Raw genomic sequence first — 23,591 nt, 5'->3', positions numbered from 1 at the left:
GTTGGTGGCTTGCCCCAGTGTTCTTGCCCTAGGATACTAAAACCAAAACAAAGATTTGCCTGAGCTGTGATCAGAGACCTTGCATATTTCCCTAAGCTATTTCTCCTCAGGCACTGAGGAGTAAATATTTCTTAGGGACTGACATTTCTCCAAATAGCTCTGCCTGCTGAGAAAATGGACACTGCTCGAGTTGGATAGGAACCAAAGAACTGAACTGACATGTTTGAGCATCTGTTTTCCCTTTCCTGGTTGATGCATTTCTCTGGTAGCACATTTACTGCCTTTTTATTTTATTCATGGAGAATTTGCATTATTTCTAGGTATCTGATAATTTCTATTTCTTCACTGTAGTCCCCTGTGCTTTGTATCCATACTCTGACGTCTTCTTTTTTTTTTGTTAAAAAATTTTTTAATCATAATATGTTGTACCTTAGTTAATTAGTATAACTGATTAAGAGTGATATATGTTATGTCTCCTCCCTGAGAACTGCACTTCAGGCTGCTTGCGTCACGACTTGGGGAAGGGATAGGGAAGCTACAAAAAGATACCACTTCAGGTGAATTGCTGTCTATTTGTTGTCACAGAGATTAAAGGATGCTTTTACCTTCTCTGGACTAAGGAATATGGAGGGGACTTGATTTCTTTCCCTGCTCATAGGGATCAATGCCCTTGATATTGCTTAGGTTTCTGTGGGTAGCATTCTGGGTGGGTAGCTGAGTGGTTTGTGAATAAAGGTAGGAAATTCCTGGACTGGGTTAATGTCTTCCAGCACTGAACTTTAACATTTATAATTTCTTTCTTCATATAGCAGTAATAAGGATGCTGTATTAATTATCTAATATGGCAGTATGCTGTCCTTGATAATTTACAGTCTTGGAAAGAAAGTCTTAGCCATTTTGATCTATATTCTTCCTATATTGTGCTCAAGAGTTTTCATTGGGTTACCATTCAAATGATTCACTATTGAAAGGCAAATAAATGTTTGTTTCCTCATTTTTTGACCTGCATTTCCTAAAGAAATGTCACTGGTCTTCCACTGGGAGAAAGGCAGTTCACTGAAAAATTGGCAGGGAAGATAATTTTATTTTATTTTGTTTTGTTAGTTTATTTTTTGTTTTGGTTTTTTTTTCCCCCAAACCTTGATCAGTTTTGACATGCTTCTGTCTTCAGGAGGTAGCTGAGTAATCTTGAAGGGATGTTTTATTTATTTTATTGTGTCTACAAAGTAAACTTCTATAGCTGTTTCTTGGGCTGCACTGAAAGCATCTTTCCCCTTCTATGTGCTGTTGAAAAATACAAGTCTACTGCCCTATCTAAGAAGATGATAGGCTTGGGAGAGATTGGAAAATTCCTTCTGTGCTAATGAAAAGATTATTTTTTGTTCTAAAGTGGGAAAATTAAAGGATTTGCATGTTCTTTTAGATGTATGGGTGATGTATTTTTCCTGTGACCTCTAATCTTGTAAAATTCTTGCAAAATACAGTATTTTAAAAAAATAACAACAAATATATATGTAGGTGGTCAAGGATTGACATAATAGGTCTGAGGTGATTTCTAGTAGTGTACATTATTATTACTTCTGCTTACCTGTACACTGGGAGTGAACTGTTACTTTAAGAAATGCCTATTTAGAGAGATCTTCAGAAGTGTATGATAAAAAAGCTTGCATCATTAAGTTTAACTCTAGCTATTCTCTTTAAGTAGTCTCATGTCCCTTATAACTTGACATTTAAAGTCATGAACTTGTACAATTGCGTGCATTTTGTGGAAAATACAACAGGGTTGTTTTTCCTGGGCACAGAATCTGAGGCTTGCAAATACTGGTTTTATCAAAATTGGATCATTCTCTTCATGTAACAAATTTCAGGATCTGATTTACTGTGTTTAGAATGGGCTTAACTGAGATTCCCATTGGTTTAGACTTTGGATCAGACCCCAGATAAATGCATGGGTGTTGAAGGGTGAGGAGGGACCAACAAAAACATTGGTTGTTAGACAACACTGAGCTGAAAAGCTGCCACTGGGTTTGGGCTGTAACCTCTGTTCTCTGGGTATTAGTATCTTCCTGTCATGGCATCAGTTAAACCCCAAACTTGAGAAAAAACAATTTGAAAGAATTAAAAGATTCAGACTTTTTTCTTTGTTTTGGGATAAGGTAATTTCCATAAGAAAAATACTGTTGACTGGTAAACAGAGCAGGCTATGCTGTAAGGTTCAGAAAAAGAATTTAAATAGAGACAGGCATTTACAGTCCAAATATAGAACAAACTCATTAGAAAAAAAGATTGGAAAATAAATAGCAGTTCCAGAGAGATGCTCAATATAATGAAGGACAACAGTAAATGTTGTGTACACTGTACAGAATTTTTAGCTGTCTAATAGGATAAAGTTCTGTTCTAAAGTACCTTGGTATGAAACACATCATAGTCATACCTACTGTTTTTAAGAAATGAAATGTGGGGTTTTTTAGTATTTATAAGTTTGCTGCACCTTCTGAGATTATATATATAGAGAGAGATAGAGAGAGTTGCATAAGTTCTTCAACTCTTTCCTGAGATTTTCATTTATTCCTTGGTGGAAAGGCAGGTGAGGGGGAAAAAAAATAGAATTTTTTTTTCCATTTGAAAATGTTGCCTCTGTTTATATGCTGTTACCTGCTCTGCCTGGACTTCTTATGCAGCTGATTTGAGCATGGATTCATCCAGTCTTTCTGAGGGGGTCAAGCTGGAAGCATAAGCCCTCAGAGTGATAAATCTGTAGGAAACAAAGTACTTCCAAGGGACTTGGAAGGGACTGATCTAAATGGTCAAGCCTGATCTCTCGAGGTATCTGTCTCTGTTCCTCGGGGCTTGTCCATCTTAAAGTTAGGTGGGAGAAATCAGTGATACATCTCTGCCTCCACCTGTAAAATAGACAGCATTACTACCTTATGTAAAGGGGATGTGAGAAGCCTGAAATTACTGCATTTCTACAGAAAAGAGATGTGAGAAGGTGTAAGTGTTAGAGATAACTGTTCAGAAGTGTCCTAGGCATGAACTAAAAATATTTCCCTTCCAATTCATGTGCTGCTTAGCTGTTGTACCTATCCTTAGATCTATGAAAATAGAAAATAGTAGTGCTCATAACGTGAAGGTAGAAGTACTTCACATATTTCTAAAACAATCTGGGATCACAAGGGAGAGACCAAGCATGTGAAACATCCATCTTTAAGGGGGAGAATTTCATATTTTGAGTTTGTTACTGAAACTGCTTTGCAGCCCTAGCTACAGCCGATTAAATGCTGACGTGCAAAAACTGTCTCCAAAGAGTCTGTCAAATGCCTAAGTCTTTACTGGGGTAAAATAAAGAAATATAGACCTCATTAATCAGGGCCTACAATCTTTTCCTGCTTGTATCTACTTGATCTGAAGGTCATTTAAAATGTATTAGAGGCTTAAGACTGAAAGTGAGGCTGGTTTGAAACCCAACTCGAGGATGACCAGTTGTGCTGATATTCTTCACAGTGGTTAAACCAAAGCACAATCTGACAGGGTGGCATTAGGTGGGGATCCAAAATAACATGGCATTGCCTGGTGAAATAGCTGTTGTTTTTTTTTCACAGGTAATGCTGTATAATTCCACTTAGCTTTAATGTCCCCATGGCTCTTAAAGTAATGGGCACCTAGGGCAGAGGCTGGGTGAGGAAATACAAAAAGCTGGCGAAAATTCAGCACTCACAGATTGGAAACCTTCTGGTTTGGCTTCAGACTGAATGTGGAGAACTCTCCAGCACTCCCTCGGTCCCTTCCAGTGTTTTCTTTGACATATTTGGCCCCTGACCAAGTTTCCCAACTGCTCCCAAGCCCTTTCTAATAGTCTCCTAACCCACTTGGATGTTCCTGCAGCTCCTTTACGCCCTTTCCATTGGCACGGATATGAAGTTCTGCTGCTTCAGGGATAATGCTGAAGATAAATGTGCTTTCATCGTTCTTCCTCTCAAAGGGGGTCCTTCCCAGTATTTTACAGTAGCTGAATTCAGTTAATGTCATTTGAGGTGTTCCAAATTTGTTCCAAATGTGACCACAGGGAGCAGACAGGCTTGGCATTGGAGTGGGAATGGTTCCCTCTCACACTATGCTAGGGGCAGTGTGTTGGTACTTCTGAAATTGATTGTTTTAGCAAGATAAGTAGAGGTGGAACAGTTAAAATGAAAGGCAGCCAACTGCCAAATAGACCAACTTCCATCCAGCAAAAGCAGGTGTGTTGGGTCCTGCCTGTCCTTGTGCAAAAATGCGGAGCAAATGGTCCTTTCTTGGAGAGGTACCTGGGCACCCTTCACTGGGAGGGTGATTGAGCTGGGGCACTGGAGGATTTTTTCTTTAGACAGCCCTTGGAATATCAGCTTCAGACCTGTTTTGTGTTATTCCTGTTTTACTAGGCAATGCTGAATTTATTTTTTTTTTTATTTTTAAAATCTCCTTCACTCTCTTTTTGTGTCATTGTCCAGGCCTGATTTTTACTTTAACTCTGTTTATTTTAAAGTATCCCCGTGTGTGTGCAACACACACACTCCATATCTCAAAAGGTGTGAGAAAAGTTTTGCATCTACATCTGCTGTGTCTCTGATTTTCTGACTGAAACATTAATGAGCATCACTCTGTCTATATAATAGAACCACCTTGATCTTTAGCCTGTTTGTTTTAGTGGAACCTCTTCCAGGTAGGAGTGTGCTCATGTTCCCCTCTGTAGATCATGTTCCCATGTTTATCTTTCTCATTTATAAAGAATAAATTCAGGTACCTGCAATACTCAGGAAATGCAAAGTTCAGTCCTTATTCATGACAAAGAAGGATATTAAATATTGTGGCTCTTTGACTGATCTAGATGCAATATCAAAGTCTTTGCTCCCACATACAGTCTTTATAAAGCCTCTTTATGATAGGTAATTAGGTCTTATTTGAGCACCATAAGCCATTTCAGAGATAATTGAATGTTGTTTTGAGGTTGATGCAACCTCTGATAAATATGATGTTATTTAGTACAGTGATATTTAATGCTGTGGCTCTGGTGAAGACAGAGCAGCTGTGAGGGAGAGTAACCAGTGCGAACAAATCTGCCAACAGCCCTGCGTCAAAGGAATGGTCTTCTCAGCTTGTGGTCTCCTCTACAGATGTTTCCATATGTCTTGCATAATAATTTCTTCTTTGAAATAAAGAGCATAATTATTTTTATGGTAATGTTAAAAAAAAAAAAAAAAAAAAAAGAAAAAAAAGGGGGCAAAAAAGCCCCGGTCTTGAAAAAGGATTTAACGTTGCAGATGAGAAGCTCACTTTCAATTTTTTTATATTTTACCACTGGCCAGTAACACTGCATGATAGACTGGGAATATTTCACAAACAGCACTTAAAATCTGATTTTAATTTTCTGATAGTGAATAGCTATATAATACTAATATAATACTAATGACCAAGGTGAACTGCCTATCCATAATATTGGATTCTTGAAATATCTGGAAGAGACTAAAGATGTTTTACATGTTAGCTCTGCTTCCTCTTGAATTTTCATGGGAATGAAAAAGAATATTCACACAATAGGTTTGGGTCTGCAGGAGGGATTGTTAATTCAATTTACATTACATTACTAGAGGAGGTAAGTAAAGCCGGTCTGCATTTCAGAAACATTTACAATTAGTAGACTAGACAGACTAGGAAAAAAGTTCTTGCTTCATGCTTTAGAAATTTATTCTCTTGGCATGTTTGCAAATGTGGCTTTAAGAGCTTATCAAATAATATGTTAAATATTGAAACTTAAAAATTGCTCTGGTTGTGTAGAAAAAGGCAATGACAGAAAACTGGAGATTTTTTTTTTATCAGAGGTGACATTGGTTTAGACTGTTTGAAAAAGGAGAGGAAGTTTAATTGAACAAGTAGTTAAAACGTGAGACAGTTTCCCAAGCTGCAGATTTAATCTAGAATTTTGAGTCTTGTAATTCTGTGGCTTTTGAACTGAGTTTGCATTTGCTTGAGTGAGCTCTGCATCTGCACTGTGCCCCGAAACCTCGGACCTGCACCTGATGGTCCTAGAGAGGAGCAGCAACATGAATGTGCTCAAGTACTGGCAGTCCAGCCTGGCAGACCAGTTTTACATGTGCTGTGGTTTCTGAGGTCTGACCATTAACAGTTCCATCCACAGCAGTCTCTGTTGTTGTGTGGATGGGTCAGGCAGTACCACACAGAAGCCTGTGCTTATCCAAGCAACCAGCTGCTAAAAACTGAAGTAACAGCCCAACTGCCTGAGTTGCAAATTACTGAAGACTGGAAAATATATCTGGGAAGCATCTTTATTTTTATACTCCCCTCATTCTTATAATTTTTATTTGTTTGTTTGTTTTGTTTACTGCTGTTCTAGATGGACCTGTGGTATGAACCGGTGTGGCTGCTTCAGCCATGTGGTTATCTATCTCTCTGTTAAAAATTACTGAAATCAATGAGTGAATTTAAAATTAAAAGACAGGGACAAGGAGCCAAAACCATATATTTGTACACAGTACATATGGAATGACATCACATAAATATAATTTTCTTGGGAGCTTGCTCTGAAAATGTGACATCAGCTGATGATGTGAAGTGTTCTGAACTGGAACTGTAGGCTCCTGAAAGCTTCAGGTTATCTTTTTGTCCCGTGTTTATACAGTGCTAACAGAATATAATCCTGTCCTGTGCTAGATGGTGGATTAAATATATTTGATATTTTAAAGTTACTCTTCTGTATAAATGTTTCCAGTGTCAATGTGTAAAGTACTATATTTAAAGTGGTTTTGAATCCAGAAGCAATCACAACCACTGCTTTCAGGACTATGCACTTATTCAGCTCTTGTGGAAATACCTCCTAGAGAACAGGAATTGAGCCATTATTGTGTCTTGCTTTGAATTATGAATAAATTCACTGTACAGTATTATTACTAATGCTTAAGACAAGTGCACTGGTCCGGTGAGTGACTTCATATGCATTAAGTTCTCTTGTCTCCCAATACAATTTATTTGGAAGAACTATAAATCTAATTCTTCAAGTATTTCATGTTAAATCATGTCATGGGTTGCTTTTAAGTAACTTTATTACCAGGGAGGAGTAGAAAGTTATACAGTGAATTCTTTAATACCTTTAGTAATGGTCTAAATGTCTGATTTTTCACCTTCCATCATAATGCTGCAACAGAGTAAACCTAAAAGCTTTTTATTCTGTTTACAGTTTTCTCTAGCATAATCAAATTGTGATGTAGTTATTAATAGTAGTAAGGCAGTTGCTCCATATAATACCTGTGTGGTAATATACCTTCATATTAATAATCTCTGGAGTTTTATTTTTCTCATAAAAGTCTTTGTTCTGAATAAGAAATGTGAAAATTAATGCCAGCCTTAGCGAGATGATTGAAGACCCTGCTGCTGCAAGAGCAGAAATGGCTTGAGGGACTGGAGCAGTAGGTGGTTGCCTATGATTTGTTGGGGAGGTTTTTTATTATTAGTTGTCAGGATAGTTTGGGATGTACAGGGGGTGGTGGTAACAAATTAATAGGCTGTACCTAGAACCTCTTGATCTCCCCAAAATAGTTATGGTGTACAGTGGCACAGTTACAGTTAAATAGCTGAAAGGGTGAGTGAGGCTGAGTTCTTGAGCAAAACAGCTTATGTTCCCGTCACATGGAGTATTAAGTACCTGTTCAAGTGACTCTCATAAACACTTCTTTGGATTTCAGTGGGTTCATTCACTTGAATTAAATTAAACAGATGCTAAAAAGTTTGCAGGACACCTGAGTCTGTCTGAGCAATTTATTTTCCTGGTAGCTCTGGTTGCCCAGAAGTATTTACAACATGCTCTCACCTTCTAATAAACTTGAGAAAACACAAAAACTTGTAATTATGCGTTTGAAAGTATGAGACTTTTGCTATTAAAGTTCTGAATAGATGCCAAAAAAAATAACTACTTCAAATCAAAAATGGCAGGGGTCAAATAAAACTTAATCTGAAAGAATCTGCATGGAGATGATAGAAAAAGAGAGATCTCTGTCAAGAATAGTCTGGGGGGAAAAAAAACACATTATGGAGGAAGCACGGGGTAAAAAAAAATTTCCATAAGTCGATGTTTACCAAAAAAAGAAGGATCTTGGCAAATCCTTCACAGAAAAGGAAAAAGACCAAAAGATAAAATATAAACACCAGGAAAAGTGATTGATCAAGAATTTGTTCCTTTTTCCTTTCTCAGCCCTCCTAGCTGACATGGTGATGAAAAGAGAGGATTAAAATGGGCTTCTTTAAAACCAAGGTTTTATTAGGAAATGATTAAAAGCACGTTGTGTTCTGTAAAGTGAAGTTTTGCTCTTTGTGGTCCAGAGTTGCTGCAAAATATTTTCAGAGGAGAGCAACAGAAAAGGAGAGGGGATAAACATAGATCAGTCTAACTTTAATTATTAATGGGTAATAATATCTGTGGAATTTTCTATTTGTTTTCCTCTTCTGTCATTCTCTGAAAACCCAGTGCACTCTTGAAGACAAATCTACATCCAGAAAGGATTTTGTGTCAGAGACTGCTTCAACACTTCTGTTTGGAGAACAGTTTTGAGCTGTGATTGCTGTAACAGTGAGAATTCACACAGGCAGGAACTAAGTTATGGAAGCAGGAGAATGCCATGGGAGAGTCAAAATCTGTGCAAACAACCCCCCACCCCCTGCCCTGCCCAAAGAATGGATGAGGTAGAGAAATTTCTGAATGCCCAGCCTAGACAACTTGACCAGAACTTCAGTTACTACTCCCACTGAAAACTTACTTCCAATGCATATTGCATTTGATTTTTGGAATCCTAAGGGATTTATCTTCCATACCTTGGCACATATGCAGAAATACTGGCCTACTCTGGCTTTATGGAGAGGGCAAAGTTTTGGTAAATCTAGAAGTTTTCACTTTCTTTTTTCACTTTAGGTGTTTTCATCCAGAAGCACCATCAGATGTTTGTAGATCCCTAGCATGGAACACTAAATTACTGTTATCCCCTCTATCCTACTCTGGGAGCTAACTCAAAAGAAGTGGGTGCATTTGAGATTCAATGGTTTAAAATGGTTTCACAAGTCTCTGTGAGTCTGGATGGATTGGAGATTTCTAGGCAACCCATCTACAAATAAAGAATCTGGTAAATCTAAGTTTCCTCCATCGCCTAAATTTATTTTAGCTGTAAAATAATAACAGAAAAAAGTTAAATTTATTTTAGCTGTCCATGACTGATTGGTAGTATGAGGTGGTTAAGAATCCTATCCTTGATCATTGCTCAGTTAGCTGTTGTGCCTCGGGCCTCTTCCCATCTAAAGGCCACCCAAGTGCTTTCACTAGGAGAGCCATGTGTATGAACCACTGGCTTCCATCCAGCCTGTAAAATGCTTGTAATTATGGAGTCTCATTAAAAGCAAATCAGTGAAACAGGGTTCTGCTCTTACAAATTCTGCATAAAATCCAGAGATCCTGAAGGCCTTTGTGCTTTTACTGTGAAATAATTCCTTCTGTTCTTTGGATCTGTTTATTAATTTAGAAAAAGTACGGTTATGATTAGGAGGATCACCTGGAAAGATGCCCACAATCCAGAGGACAATGCTGTAAAATCTGTTAAATAGCTGACCTCTGTTTTTTGGATACTGGGATGAAATCCACTGGCATAGTTGAAATGGTGTCAGCCCCCAGCAACCTCATACTTCTTAAATTGCGACAGGAATCTGCTAATGGTGTTCAAGAATTCAAAGACGGCTCATTATGGCTTTGTTTTTCCTATAAAATAATTTTCTCTACTTCCAAAATGCAAAATAAGGTATTTTAATTTTAAAATTAATTTACTAATGAGATTGGAAAGTACCGACATCTGTTTTTCAGAGCTGTGGCTCAGATTAAGGCACCAATCCTGCAGTGTCAAGAGGCTGTTTTACTGCTTGTGGCTGCTCCCCAGTGCAGTTTGCAGTTACCTGAAAGCCATTCAGTTGAAGAGTGTGGAACAACTGTGGCTTTCTGATTTGGTGTGTGCACACCCTCGATGAACTCCAGCTAACCAGCAGTGCAGTGAGCCTGCAAGTCTTTAACACTTCAACAGCTGCTGAGTTACAGAAAGGGCTTACCTGGAAGGTGCTTTGTTGATGCTTCCATACAGGTTATATTCAGAGCAAAACCCAACAGGATTTTCTGTGTGTGATTTTAACCAGTTTAATTCAGGAAGGAAACATCAAGATTAGCTTGTGGCAGGGTGACTCCAATATATATTGCTGAAAATCATCTGAATTTCAATGATTGTGGGATGTACAGGGATGAAAGAAGTTGGCTCACTAACTTAAGGATTCAGTCTCCATTTCTGTGTGAATGGAAGGATACAGAATGTGATCCCTTATATCTTTAGATATTTTATTTTTTATTTTCATGTGCCAAACTGCATTCTTGTATCTCTTAAAAAAACCTCCCAGGTCAGTTTTTGTGGCCTAAGATGAATTTCAATTGTTTGGAAAAGCACAGTCTGAAACATTTTCCTTAATAATTGAAGCCAAAAGATGCTCCCAGTAGTGAAGTTTCTTTCCCTTTCTTCTTAATTGCAAGCACCAGCAAAAAGCTGTAGTTAAGACACTGACAATAGAATAAATAACTGACCTGATGGAGTGTGCTTGGGCTGTTGCCAGGAATCTCATCCATAGATACTCTCTCCTTTGGGAAACAGTTCTTTCTCTTGGCTCTGTAAGTCTTGTAGTAACTTATTGCAAAGATTTTTGTGGGGTTTTTTGCTTTGTTTTAAAGTAAATCTTTATTTTTATAAACAATCAAATCCTAACAAAGTGGTCTGGTAGATTGTGACTGTCTTGAGAATATGAGGGAATAATACCGTTTGTGAATTATAGATTGTTTTTACTTTTACTTATATCAATATCCATCAAAGAGTACATGTTGTGAATGTATTAGGTTTAGATAACCCTGAGTGAGGCTGGTATGATAACACAGTGTTTTACAGAACTGAGCTATTTCCAAAGTACCATGTAATAACATCCACGGTCTGGAATTCTGTTCTCTCGCAAGCTGCAGCACACAGAGACTGCACCATAAATGTATCATCGGCATATTAATTATCTGAATAATCAAAGTGCGTGTTCACAGTTGCTGTTTGCTGCAGATTTCATCTGGGGGTCAGGAGCAGAGGCAGTGCCAGTTGAACAACAGCTTGCCCCAAACTGTTGGAGCCTGGGGTTGACCCCACGACAAAGAAAGCCCACAGCTGTGTGAGGAACCAGATGTTTCCTCCTGTTCTACCTCTGTGGGGTTGTTTTGGGAACGTGGGTCTGAGAACCACTAATATGGCAGCAAGTGAAGGAACTCTTTAAAGGGTATAAATATAAACCATAGCATTCAGCTTGATACGCTGCTCATGGGCCAGTGCTTTACCCTGTTTAACCAGGGAATTTGTCAGACACTGAGCGGCTGGAAAGTGTTTGCTGACTCTTTTCATAGGGTGAAGATGTTTTGTTGATGAAATTTGTTTATGTATTTTGTTGGCTGTTGGTGATGTAGATGAGTAATTTACAGAGCACAGGGCTGGTTCATGAAGGGGAAAATGTGATACTTGAAGAAATAAAAAATGAAAGCCATGAAAGTTGCATTTCTGACCTTGTAGGAAAGACCAGAGCTAATTTTTTTTTTATTATTTGTTATCTGGATAATCAAAGTTAATCACCATTTTGTAACACTTTGGATTAAAAAATTATTTGTTTCTATAGAATTGCCTCCTAAATTTAAACTAGCAACCAGATTGGTTCTTCTTGCTGAGAAAGTCATAAGGGCTGCTTGGGTGATGTCATGTGTGTGGTGGTCTTTATGTGACTATTCCAACTCCACTGCTCATGTCAAACGGGCAGTCTTTCACAAAGTCAATAGGTTTGCAGAAAACTTCAAATTCCGAAATCACTCTCTCCAGAAAGAAAAAGGAAAAAGCCAGTCTAAAAGCAAAACCATTAACAGACAAAAACTGAGGTGAAATGCCATTCAGATTTTAAGAAGCCTCACTTTTGCGTCCCCAAAATAATGCTGCCCATGATCTACTTCTGTTTCTTATATCAGTTTACGTATTTAAATACAAATTCTCATTTTCTTCTAGGTGATCCTGATCCTTACCAAGTATTATCACACTGACATGGGAAAAGTGCTGGAGAGCTCTTTGTGGAGGTAAGTTCTCTGCCTTTTCTATAACCTTCCCCCTGCAGTTCTCAGAATAGATCCATCTCTTCCTTTTCCAGACTGCTGCTGAGTTGGTAGCTGACTGATGCTAACATAGTACTATCCAGATTGTCATCAGCTCTTACTCCTTCTCTTCCTTAAATGTAGTTCCTGTACATCAATGACGAAAGAGTTTGAGATGAGTTTTAACAGTAGAGATGAACAGTGATAGAGAATATAAGGTACCTTCTTGATGCCACTTTGCAGGATGCCATGCTTTTCTTTTTCATAGAAATTTTGCATCAAATTTATGTAAAAAGTTTGAAATGGTTGCTGTGTTGGGATGTGTCTGTTGGGAGTTGTTGTGGCTCGAGTACTGTACCGAGGTTAGTAAATAATCCTGTTTGGGAAGCAACCATGATTGGATGAAATGTGCTACCAGTGGAGGTTATATAGTGTTTTATGACAACGGGGAGTAAGTAGTAGTCCAAATAAATTTCTGATTGACTCTCATTCCCATAACACTTGTGAATTAAGAAATCAATATACTTCTGGCCTGTGTGTGCAGATTGCACGCTCAGGTGTATATCAGCACAAAACCAGGTAAGTCTAAGGTAAGTCTATGTTATACTGGTTATCTTCTCATGTGTTCGTTTTGTTTTGCTAAAGGGGCTTTTTGTGCTCTAACTTTTTTTTGTGTATCTGTATAAATCTTCCACAAGAAATTTTTGCTAGACTCATGTACACTTGAAAAGTGAAAGTGTTTCACTGTTATCAATAAATATTATACTGCTCAAATATTTGCTATGCTAGTTTAGCTGGTTATGTGTAGCAGTAGAAATAAATGACAGGAGCCTTAGTTGAGCAGTCTTGTGTGAAATTCTTATGTAGCTCATCAGCTTCAGGTCTAGAAACAAATAGTTTATCTAAAACCTTGTGGCTTAGGTACTCGTAAACTTCGTATTGTCCCAAGAGCTTGTGTGGGGACTTGACCTTCATCTGTATGGGTAAGGAGGTTTACAGAGACAGGCCAAGAGAAGGAGTGGGTGGGGGAATAGAGAGTGGGAAAAGCCTGTGAACAGGACATGCTGCACACCAGCCTCATTACTTGTTTGGGAGGAGGCAGCGTTGTTTTAACCTTGTGGGATTTCTCAGTGACAGCGCATCTGCAATATGTTATTGTTATACCAGTGGATGAGGAGTGCAGGCTGGCCAGGGCCAGTGGTCCATGCAGGGCAAGGGTATTTTCAAGTAAAAAGGAAATTTCTAGTTATTAAAAGGGGGTCTTCAGGAAAGAGAGGAAGATCAAATGGAGGCTGCTTAGTGTTGGCTCAGGACTTGGCCTTTTTAGGGCTGTGATGGTTCATTTGTAACTATCTTTTAAACTTACAAGATGCAAAATTAATTGCACATTTTTTTTCTGTTCTCAATTTTTGTCCAACATCTTGTGCAATGAAGACAACCAAGTGGCATTTTGGACACTCCCACTTGCGTAAGCACACATTGCTTTCCTATTATATGCCAGTGGCACATGCAACATGTGCAATATGTTTCAAGTTTTGCTCTCCACGCTTCGGTGTAATCTATCATACAAGTCTTTTAAACTTATTCAGTTGGACTCTTCAAAATAAACTCTCTGTTCTTTTAAAATAAACATAAAACAGGCTTCAGATAGTGTTGCTTTCTTTTAGGAAAATAAACACTTTAAACAATGTCATTCAGAGCTTGCTGACAGCTGGTATAAAGAACTGGTGTGAACTGCATTCAAATAAAATGATACTAGTGTGCATCACTGGGAAATTCCAACCCAAACCATTCTGTGATTCAGTGATTTATAAAACTACCATGGAAAAGCTGAAAGGAAGCAAGTGCTTAAGATTAGCACTTGGGTCAGGGGTAGTAGCTGATCCATACCTGGATATGTTCTGGTCTGGGCTCACCTCCTTCCTCTACCTCTGCCTGCTGTGGCGTGAAAGTGGCACGTGCAGTTGTTGAACTGGGGGAGTTACAAGTGCCGGATCTGGAAAAGCAAAAATCAGACCAGCTACTGCAAAAATATCAAGTAATGCCTCTCTGTTGAGATGTAGCTCATGATACTAAAAAACGGAGCTGTCTGTGCAGTCAGGAACTGCTTTGTTATTCCCTCCTAAAATGGTTGGAGCTTCACCAGTTTTCACCCACATTTGTTGATGGAACTGGAGTGTTGCACTCACAGTGGCGTCCTGCCCAGAATGCATAGTGTATATATTTTTCAACTTTTTTGTTTGGTTCTCTTCTGCATTCCTCTCACTTGCATCAGAACAAATATGCAGTAAAACAGGTGTGAAAAATGGTATAGGTTTTTTATTTGTCAGTGGAGAAATGCCATTAATCTGTTTCTGTGCACTACTGGGAATAGACTCTGTCCAGCTATTTCCTGAATTGGTTCAGTGTTTTTCTTCCTATTTTGCCTGGCTAGATCATACCAGACACAATGTTCTCTAAGTGATTTAGTCACTAAGTGAAAATAAACCAGTTTTATAATCTGATCAATCCCCACCAGGGTAATTTTTTAATGTCAATCTCCCAATTTAGCTTGCTGGTTGGTAAATACTATCCTGGCTGGCTGTTTATCAGTTATTTTGTTTCTTGAAACCTCATCTTTCTTCCTCTGAACAATATTTCCTTTTCATTTCTTTCTTTTTCTCCCATCGCCCGAAAGAATTTTTTTCTTCTTGCTCAGTGAAACAAAGAATGAGAAAGGATGGTTCAATGATGCTTTTTTGTTCTTAGTGACCTTGGAGTTGCAGTCAGACTTTTAAAAATAATGCAAATGATGGTGAAAAACACCAGTCGGAGGTACATGCCTGGGTAGGGGGGGTTATGTGAAGAAGATTTGCAGGTGAATGAATCGAGGTGACATGTTTCTGTGCCTCTGCTGAGCACTGCTAATTTGTGTAGGTAATTTGTGCCTACCCAGACAAATCAGGTTAGAGGCTTGGGAAGCCTAAGTTTGTATTACCTTGGAATTTTTTCTTGTTGAATAAACAGGGAAAATAGTGCTGGATAATGAAAGCCTTAACAAGTTTTTTACTAGTAGCAGCCATGTCTCATTATGCTGAAGACGTGAAAAAAATTTGGTGGAAGTATGTAGTTAGAAAACACCAGAATGGTCTTCTCTAGTCAGCTATTTCTGATACTTTTCCTAATTTGCTTATTAACTAATTGTTAAGATTTGAGAACATTGTGTAATTATTTGACTCAAATAATGTGGGGAAATAAATTGAGATTACATTGGTTGCCTCTTGAATATAAACTAAAATAAATTTTTGAGAAGGGTCTTCTTTTGTGGTACGTACTGGGAATATGTACATTGTTTGGTTGGTGTGTTAGGCCTCATTAGCATAACGAAAAAACTGATGCTGGGACTAAAACTGAAAATTCAAGTACTAAAATTATCGCCACAAGCTGTGCACACAGAGAAGATACTTTACATACTTAGTGCTGTTCCTGTCAGAGTCCATGCACGTATTTATTCAGCACATTTACAGTGTAAAGGAGCTGCATCAAACTGACCATTTAGTTTGTGTTTTCACATGCTTTATGGACCAGCTTGTGCATAAATATACAGGTGCACGTATTTTATGTTCTCGGGTACCTGTGTGCATGTGTTGTATGCCTGCAACTTTAGATGTAAATACTTGAATCTTACAATCAAACAGTTTAACTTTGGCTTGGCAGCCACTAAGAAATGGGTGCTAATGCTTATCTGTACATCTGAGTTAAAATTATTCCTAATAATGTCTCTTGGAAATATAGATTATTACTATTCCATTTTATACATGGCACAACTGAGGTGGTAATATTGCTGAAGGTCATGCAGTGACTCAGCACTGTACAGCCATGGAATTGGCTCCCAACCCAGTGCTTAGACTGGCTTTGAGTCCTGTTTCTGGTGGGAATGCAGCCTTCCCTTTCTTAGCTTGATATAAGCAATGAATAATAGATGCTGCTGATGATTGCTAATAAAGTTTTGATTGCATATTATCGAGCTGTAATGATATGGTAGCGCTGAAGTGGCTTGCTGTGTAATTGCCATTGTTCCCAATGGCATCGCCATGCTGTTATTGCTGCACCAAAGCAAAACAAACGGCGTTACTTGATGTTCGCTGCACTGTCAGATCTTAGCACTGAATGATCAGTGATAGGGTGCTCTGAAAGCAGGCCCACCTAAGTTACCAATAAAGAAATGCTAAATGAAGAGGCAGACCTCCCCACCTCCTTAAATGTGGTTGGACGTCCCAGCTGAACTTCCTGGGACTCCCCACTCCAAATGCAGCCTGAGGAGGGAGCAAAGTCGCAGTGCTGTGTGAGAAGGTTGTAAGTCCGGGTCAGGGGCTGGGCAGGTGGAGGTGATAGCATTTGGGAGGGCCTCGCAGACAGCATGATGCCTGCCAAACCTCAAGGAGTCAGGAATAGCCTTTGGAGTCACAGCTGTTTCTGTCTGCACCGACAAAAAGCCACGTATTCAAGGGCAAGACTCACTTGTGCAAACCCACCGGCCATCAGGAGCGATCGGTGCACAGTGACGTGCATAATGCTTTGGGCATTCCCACAAAGGTGCATGCCTACACTAAGTTAAAATCCAGACTACAAAGAGCAGGAGAGTCTTTTAAGGTGATACAGTGAATAACATACTGCTCAGGAAAGTAAAATTTCCAGACCTGCGTGGCTCACAGAATGTGTGAAAATGAATATGGACATTTGTTTCCAAACTCTTTGGACTTGTAGGTGAAACTCATTTCACCTATTTCCTGAAATTAATTTAAAAGGCAAACAAAAAACCCCATCATATAGTCTAGTGTCTCAGTGAAATTTTTGGTGTGAAGCGCTGCTTAATAAATGAGCAACCATATTCAGCAGCAACTTGAACTTCCAGATGGCCTTATATGGTTGTTCTGCTTTGAAAAGTGACTTTGTAGAAATGGCCCCAAGGGATGGAGTTATTGAGTCTGTGATTTTCATATCAAATTTGCTCTCTTTCCAAGTTAAAACAGGAAAAAAAAAAAAAAAAAAAAGGCTTTCTAATTATTAGCCCAGTGAACTCAGCTTGGGATCTAATGTCTAGCTGTGCTTTCTTTGGCTTATGCATCATCCTGAGTAAGGTGGATTCTGCAATCAAAATAGACTGTCCTCAATTATACCTTTGCAGTTCTCCTGTGCTCCTGTTATATCCTTATTTATACCTGTTCTGCTGTGGAAAGGTTTTGGACAGGAGCATTGGCAGTCCTACAATTAGAATTTTATTTCTCTTACTGAGCAACAGGTTTTTATGCTCTCTCTGATCACATTTCCATATTCACCTAGTAGTATTACAAAGACTTTAATTGTCCTTGCTCTATTTCTGTCTTGCTAATACTCTACAGTCCATCATTATGAGTTGAATTGTGCAGGAAAGACTTCTAAATTTATTTTTGACATTTAAAATGAACTATAAAACTGTAGTTAGACAGTGAATGTAGTGGGTTTCGGCATGTTAGCAGTGTTCTATTATGGGTGTCAGGCAGGAAACATGTAAAAGACAAATTAAATGAAATTAAATGAACATGTCTTGACAAACCTTGGAATGTGCAAGGTGTTGGAGAGGGGATTATTGATGTTTTTAATGGGCGGTGATGTTGATTCAGGAACCCAAAGAGTGCCGACAGTGCTTCTGTACGACCTACCATCGACTTTCCTAAGACCAAGACCCGTCACAGTGGGTTGGCAGTAAGCTTGCTGTTACTTTGATGTTGCACTCGATAGAGAAATGAAATTTGGTCATGGATACTTGGGAACATTCTCTGAGTTGTGACCTGTGGACTCCTCTGAAGGAGATGTCTTTCAAAAGCCTCCAGAGCACAGGACGTAGCTTAAGCAGGTACTTTATGTCTGTGTTGCCATAACTGCAATTAAAAAGTATTTTTATGTCTTGGTATATATGAAAGTCTGCACTGAAAAAATAAATCTTACTGGCAAGTAAAAGCAAAGAAGACAATCCAAATTCCTTTACTGAATATCTGTTGCTTATAGATGAGAGTGCTGTCATAACTGCTCTTCCAAGTCTTCAGTAACTTGGAATAGTGATGATGATTTTGGGTGTTTACATGTTTCTACACTTTTTTTGCGAATACACAAAGAATATGACATGTGGATTAAGATCCAGCTAGAAAGCTGTAATTTATGCAGTTAGGAAAAGGCTCTTGCTTGCAGGACACTTGTGTTTATTGAGGCTGATTGCAGCACAGCTACTGAGCATGTTAAATATATCTTGGAGCATGGGAATTTCGCTACTTTACAGGTGGAATTTTTTTTTTCCTCTTAATCTTCCTCCTGGAAAATGAATTAAATCATTGCAGTAAATAACTCATAATGAGTGAGTCAATTTATTAAGAAAGAATAACCATTTATTTTAAATTACTCAAGCAATCCTGTCCTATTGCTTGAGTAACTTGAACCCAAGTGATAGAACTTCTGATTGTCTTAACTGCAGACTGTGTGAGAATTGTATGACAGGTTCTTGTTTTGAGTAGACTCCTTTTGGCTGGAACTTAGAGTAATAGAGTAAATCTTTCCTACCCAAAACCCATCCAGGTTGGTAGCAGTATGAAGTTCAGGAAATTTGCCTCACTGATGCTTCCTCAGATTTGTCATGGCATCTTATTGCATAAGCCTCCTTACAAGAAATGATCCCATTTCTTGCTAGCCTCAGCAGGCAGGTTTAAGGTGGGGAATAGGAAACAACATCTTTCTATGCATTACTCATCTGTGGGATTTGTAATTTTGCATCTGTGTTGCTTTTGCCCTCCCTCCCTGCATAAAAGAGGGAAGTTTTGCCCATGATCCACTTCTATGTGAGCAAACTGAGAATTGCAGTCTTGGAGCTTTCATTTTGGCATGATTCCTCTGTAGTAAATTCAGATGAAAACAGTTGAGCCATCAGTTTTTGGCTGATTGGAGGTTCTTTGCTGCACTTGTCATCCATTAAGTCCCACTGTCAGCAGGCCAGCACAGCGGGGAGGTGCAGGGCCCATCACCCGGGGGCAGATGGAATGACACCATACATATATTAAGCAGTGTTTCCTTTGCCACTCTGCAAAATGAAATAAATAAGAAACTACAATCAAAGCAGCTAGTTTCATTGCTCATCACATCTTTGTGATGATGATTGAGGTATAAAAACCTGAATAGGATATATTTTTAAAATCTGAAAATGGTGAAGTCATGGCTTTGGTGACCTTATGATAAGGTCCATATGACATTCCACTCAGCAGCTAGTGATGTTGCTGATTCTACCTTCAGCCTACTGTGTGACCTTGTTTGAAGAACCTGCTGTTACTGTGCTTTGCTCTGCTTGGTCCTTGCCCTATTTTTCGCTTTGGAATATAAGAGATTTGGGGAACTGATTGAGGGCCCCCACCAGTGCAGGGGCTGTCATACTGCATTAATACAAATAATACAAAGGAGCTGTAATGTTTATGGATGTTTAATGCTTGTGTCCCTAAAGTTTTTGGCTTGACCCTGAGAAGGTCAGGTGTCCATCAGAGAGCACTTACATATCATGAGACTCACCTGAGAACACTTTTACCCATAGTTTCGCTACAAGGCAGCTGATGGCACAGTGCATTTTCTCAGCTGATGTTTTGAAAATGCTGTCTTGCAACCCTCTGTTCCATCTCTTAGAACTGAGCACCTTGTGCACTGATGTGGGATGAGGCACGTGAGCAGCTTCCCTTGCCTCTGTAGTACATGCAGTCTGCTCCAGAGCATCCTCTGCAAACTGATTACAAATTAATTTGGGTGTTGGGGCTGAATGAATGAACAGCTGCATAGTTAATTATGCAGAATGGTATAGAAAAATGTAGTGTTAATGTTTTATACCCTCATTATCTCTGCAGTATGGAATATATTTTTCAGCGTGAAAATTACAAAGGCAGTATCTCCCACATAACTTATTTATTAAGACCTTCGTATTGTTAGGCAGCTTTCTCTGCTTTAATTTGGTGAGGATTGGGACAATTAAAAACTCCATACAGACCAGTTTATAAAATGTAAATATAATCTTATGTGCTGAAGAATTTGGGGGTGTAGGTAGTTGACAAAAAATTAAATCCATTTTATGGTAAAATTTAAATGTCTTGATTTTTTGGGGGGCATTTTGAAATATGGAAGCTTAGTTGAGGGCTCTCCCTGCAGCCTCTCATTGAACAGAGGACTGATAATTTGTCAGTTAGTCAACTAAATCTCTGTTCCAGATAATTTTTTAACTTATTTTTGTTTGGTTTTGTTTGGGTTTTTATATGTAATTTTTATATGTAATTTGGGTTCGTCCCTTCCTACTTCTGCTTCCCCTATTTCCCCTTTGCCATATTTCCATCCTATTTCATATAGAACAGGGACAGCAACTTACTTTGTTTCACCAAATACCCATTCTTGAGCTAACCTTCAAAAAAGATATTTCCCTTTCTCACTAATTTTCTCTCTCGTTGGCCTTTTCTTGCTGGCTATTACCCTCCCTCTTTCCTAGGTCTCTGTCTCTTCCAGGCCTGACTGTCCCCATCCACACTGGAAAAGCTGCTTTTTGGATGAGATGTTAAGTGTCTACCACAAGTTTTTGTATTTTGGCCTAACATGCCAGCTCCAAACCTGATTTTTGAAGCTGTTCCAGAGCTTTGACCGACTGTAGATATGTCATTGAACCTGTGAATATATTTGTTCCTAACTTTCTATCACAGGATCATTTCTATCAGTGGTGGGGCAGTACTTGTTATCACCTATTTGTTGAAAAGCACTTGTCTGAGTTAACTTTTTTTTTTTTCCAAATCTGGTATGTACTTTCTTTACCAAATGGATATAGTTTTTCTTGAGGAGGGCAAATGCAGTTCAAATTACACCCCTCAATAAAAAGATGTCCCAGTATCAGTGAAATACAGCCACCCCTGGGCAAAAGCCAAGGGAACAAGTAACGCAGATATGTGGCAAAAATGTACTTTAAGTCAAAAAGACTTGACAGTTTAGCTACAAAGCATGTACACCATTCAACCTTTTGATAGCCAGTCTTTCAAGCTTTGGTTTCTGCCAGGAAGAGGAGGTATGGCTCTGCTTTGTGTATGATTTAGAATGTAATGCTGATCCTTCTTTAGCATCATTGGCTGTTCTGAAGAATTCCACATAAAATATTAATATATGGAAGAGAATTATTTTAAACTTTACTCTCCTCCAAGAATTTGGATATTTATCATTGTTTTATCTTAATTCTTACCATATGCTGTCCAGTCCTAAATTTTGGAAAATCTTTTTGGGTTAGAATTTAAAAATCAAGTTGCACTGTCTGAAGTACCCTGACAAGAGTTTGATGTTTCTCTCCCTTTACCCTACCCCTGGCAGTGTCTGTGCTGAATGCTGGTCTCTTAGGTTTCAGTGGGTTTTAATTTGCTTTTTCTTCAGCATGTAAAATTAGAAAAATACTAACATTTTACTTTTTAACCTCATTTTAAAATTATTGGAAGCAAAATACACATATTGATGGAGTTTTTTATATATGATGATTTCAGATGTGTAATATTTAAACTCTTGGTGCTATTTTGTTACGATTTTCAGACTGCTCAGTGCTAATGGGAAGGACACACCAGTAAAAGATTATTCCACTGTGCTGTGAGAGTACAGCACTTTCTGGCAAAGTGCAGAAGCCTAGAGTGAAAAACTCTCATGCTTTGGCTTTCTATGTGGCCTCGGGTGAATATACAAGTCTGACGGTGTTCCAGAGTGGAAAGCATCCAGGAAACACATTTAAATAAAATTAAGGGAGGAAAGAAAGTTAATTATTTAAAGATCAGAAAAGTATGTTACAAATATGCTTAATAAAACCACCATGAGCCATGACCTATCATAGCATTACCTTAACAGGCCACAGTTAGAGGAGACCTTGACTCCTTGCTTAAATATACTTCAGGGGTTATGTCAGCTGCCATTTCCCATCTTGCAGCTTGTGCTTGCTATCTCTTGCCTCTTCCCTGTGTATCCTGATCGTGTCCTGTTTATAACTTCCCTTTTTGTGCTGGAAGACTGAAATCAGATTCCCCATCAGCCTCATTTCCTACACTGACCTAAGCCAGGTGCCTCAGCCATTCCTTGTACATTGTGTGCTCCAGTTCCCTCAGCACCTTAGTGACTGTCCACCAGACTCACTCCAGAGTGCCGAACTCTCTCCTCTGCGAAGCAACACAGTTTTAAAATTCCATTTGTAGAACTGGTATTATCTGTTTTCTGGAGGTTTCTTCTCTGCTGCTCTTCCAATATAAAATAGACTGTTCTATTGTGAATGGTTTGGAATAGTTACCTTATTTATAGGAATGTAAAAATAAGTGTGAAAATTCCTAAATGCTGAAATCATTAACGGGGAAATTCAGTTCTTTAAAAATTGTTTAGACACCCAAGTCACTTCATTACCTGTAGAAAAAGATAACACTGGTCTCATTTGCACTGAACCGCTCAGTGTAAGAACAATGTGGACGCCAGCATTAACTTTTTGTCCTCACTTTTGTTATGCACTATGAATTCTTGATAGGTTTTGATTTAGTTGCTGGTACATTATTTATGACATCTCTTGGCTGCAGCTGCTGTAATCCACAAACCAAAGCCAAGCCTATTATTTCTAGTCACAGAATTGTATTTGGTTGTAGAGCAACTCCCAGGTAATTAGGCAGGATGTGCTGTAATTGGTTGTAACATGGGCTCTTCTAAATAAAGCATTAGTCAGACTGAATGGTAGAATAAAGTGTTTTTTTTTTCTTTTGAAGATTTTTCTACCACAGGTAAACATTAATGTGACCACAAACATTAGGAAGATTAAGTTTGCCAGGAAAGGAAGGAGAATTTTTGTTTTAATGACCCTTGACTTAGAAGAGAGTTATTTCAAGTAAGAATATTGAAATGTGCAAAGCAGAGTTTTTTGAAGGCGAGAATTCATGTGCTAATCCTGGGATGTGGGTAAAGCTAAAGTCTTATTCAAAGAGTGGACTTCAAACAGCAGTTTGGATTTGCTGTTGGATTTGGATTTTGTACAATTTTGAATCGTCTTTAGCTTGACCTATACTTCTGTACATGTACATTGTTGATTGACAGGATTTCAAGGGTCAACCTGAAATCACTGGAGTAAAAATTGGGGATTGCTTTAAAAAGTGATTATGAACTGAGAAGAAATTGTACGAGGCTCAGTTTGGTGGATGTCTTGTCTCTTGTCATCTTACCATCAAAGCTGGATTCTTTTGTGGAGTACCTGATGGATACAAGTTAACTGGAAAGAATTGAAAGGAAATGGAATGAAATTCAGCATTAGCTTTGAAAAACAAAATATACAGTACCTATGATAAGA

The 23,591-nt window shown here is 38.5% G+C and overlaps 1 protein-coding gene across 6 annotated transcripts in view; it reads left to right on the top strand.

Annotated features, from left to right (window-relative positions):
* SORCS2 (sortilin related VPS10 domain containing receptor 2) overlaps positions 1-23,591 on the top strand; it is a 545,954-nt gene that overhangs the window by 166,522 nt on the left and 355,841 nt on the right. For all 6 annotated transcript variants that reach the window (XM_050337677.1, XM_050337682.1, XM_050337681.1 and 3 more), the window contains exon 2: positions 12,141-12,208. In XM_050337677.1, the coding sequence (XP_050193634.1) occupies positions 12,141-12,208 (68 nt within the window). The remainder of the gene's footprint in view (positions 1-12,140; positions 12,209-23,591) is intronic.

This window comes from Myiozetetes cayanensis, unplaced genomic scaffold (assembly GCF_022539395.1).
Source record: "Myiozetetes cayanensis isolate MyiCay16 unplaced genomic scaffold, myiCay2020 scf7, whole genome shotgun sequence".
NCBI lineage: Eukaryota > Metazoa > Chordata > Aves > Passeriformes > Tyrannidae > Myiozetetes > Myiozetetes cayanensis.
Note: the sequence above shows the minus strand (reverse complement) of the source record. Positions and strands in the feature narration are given on the sequence as shown.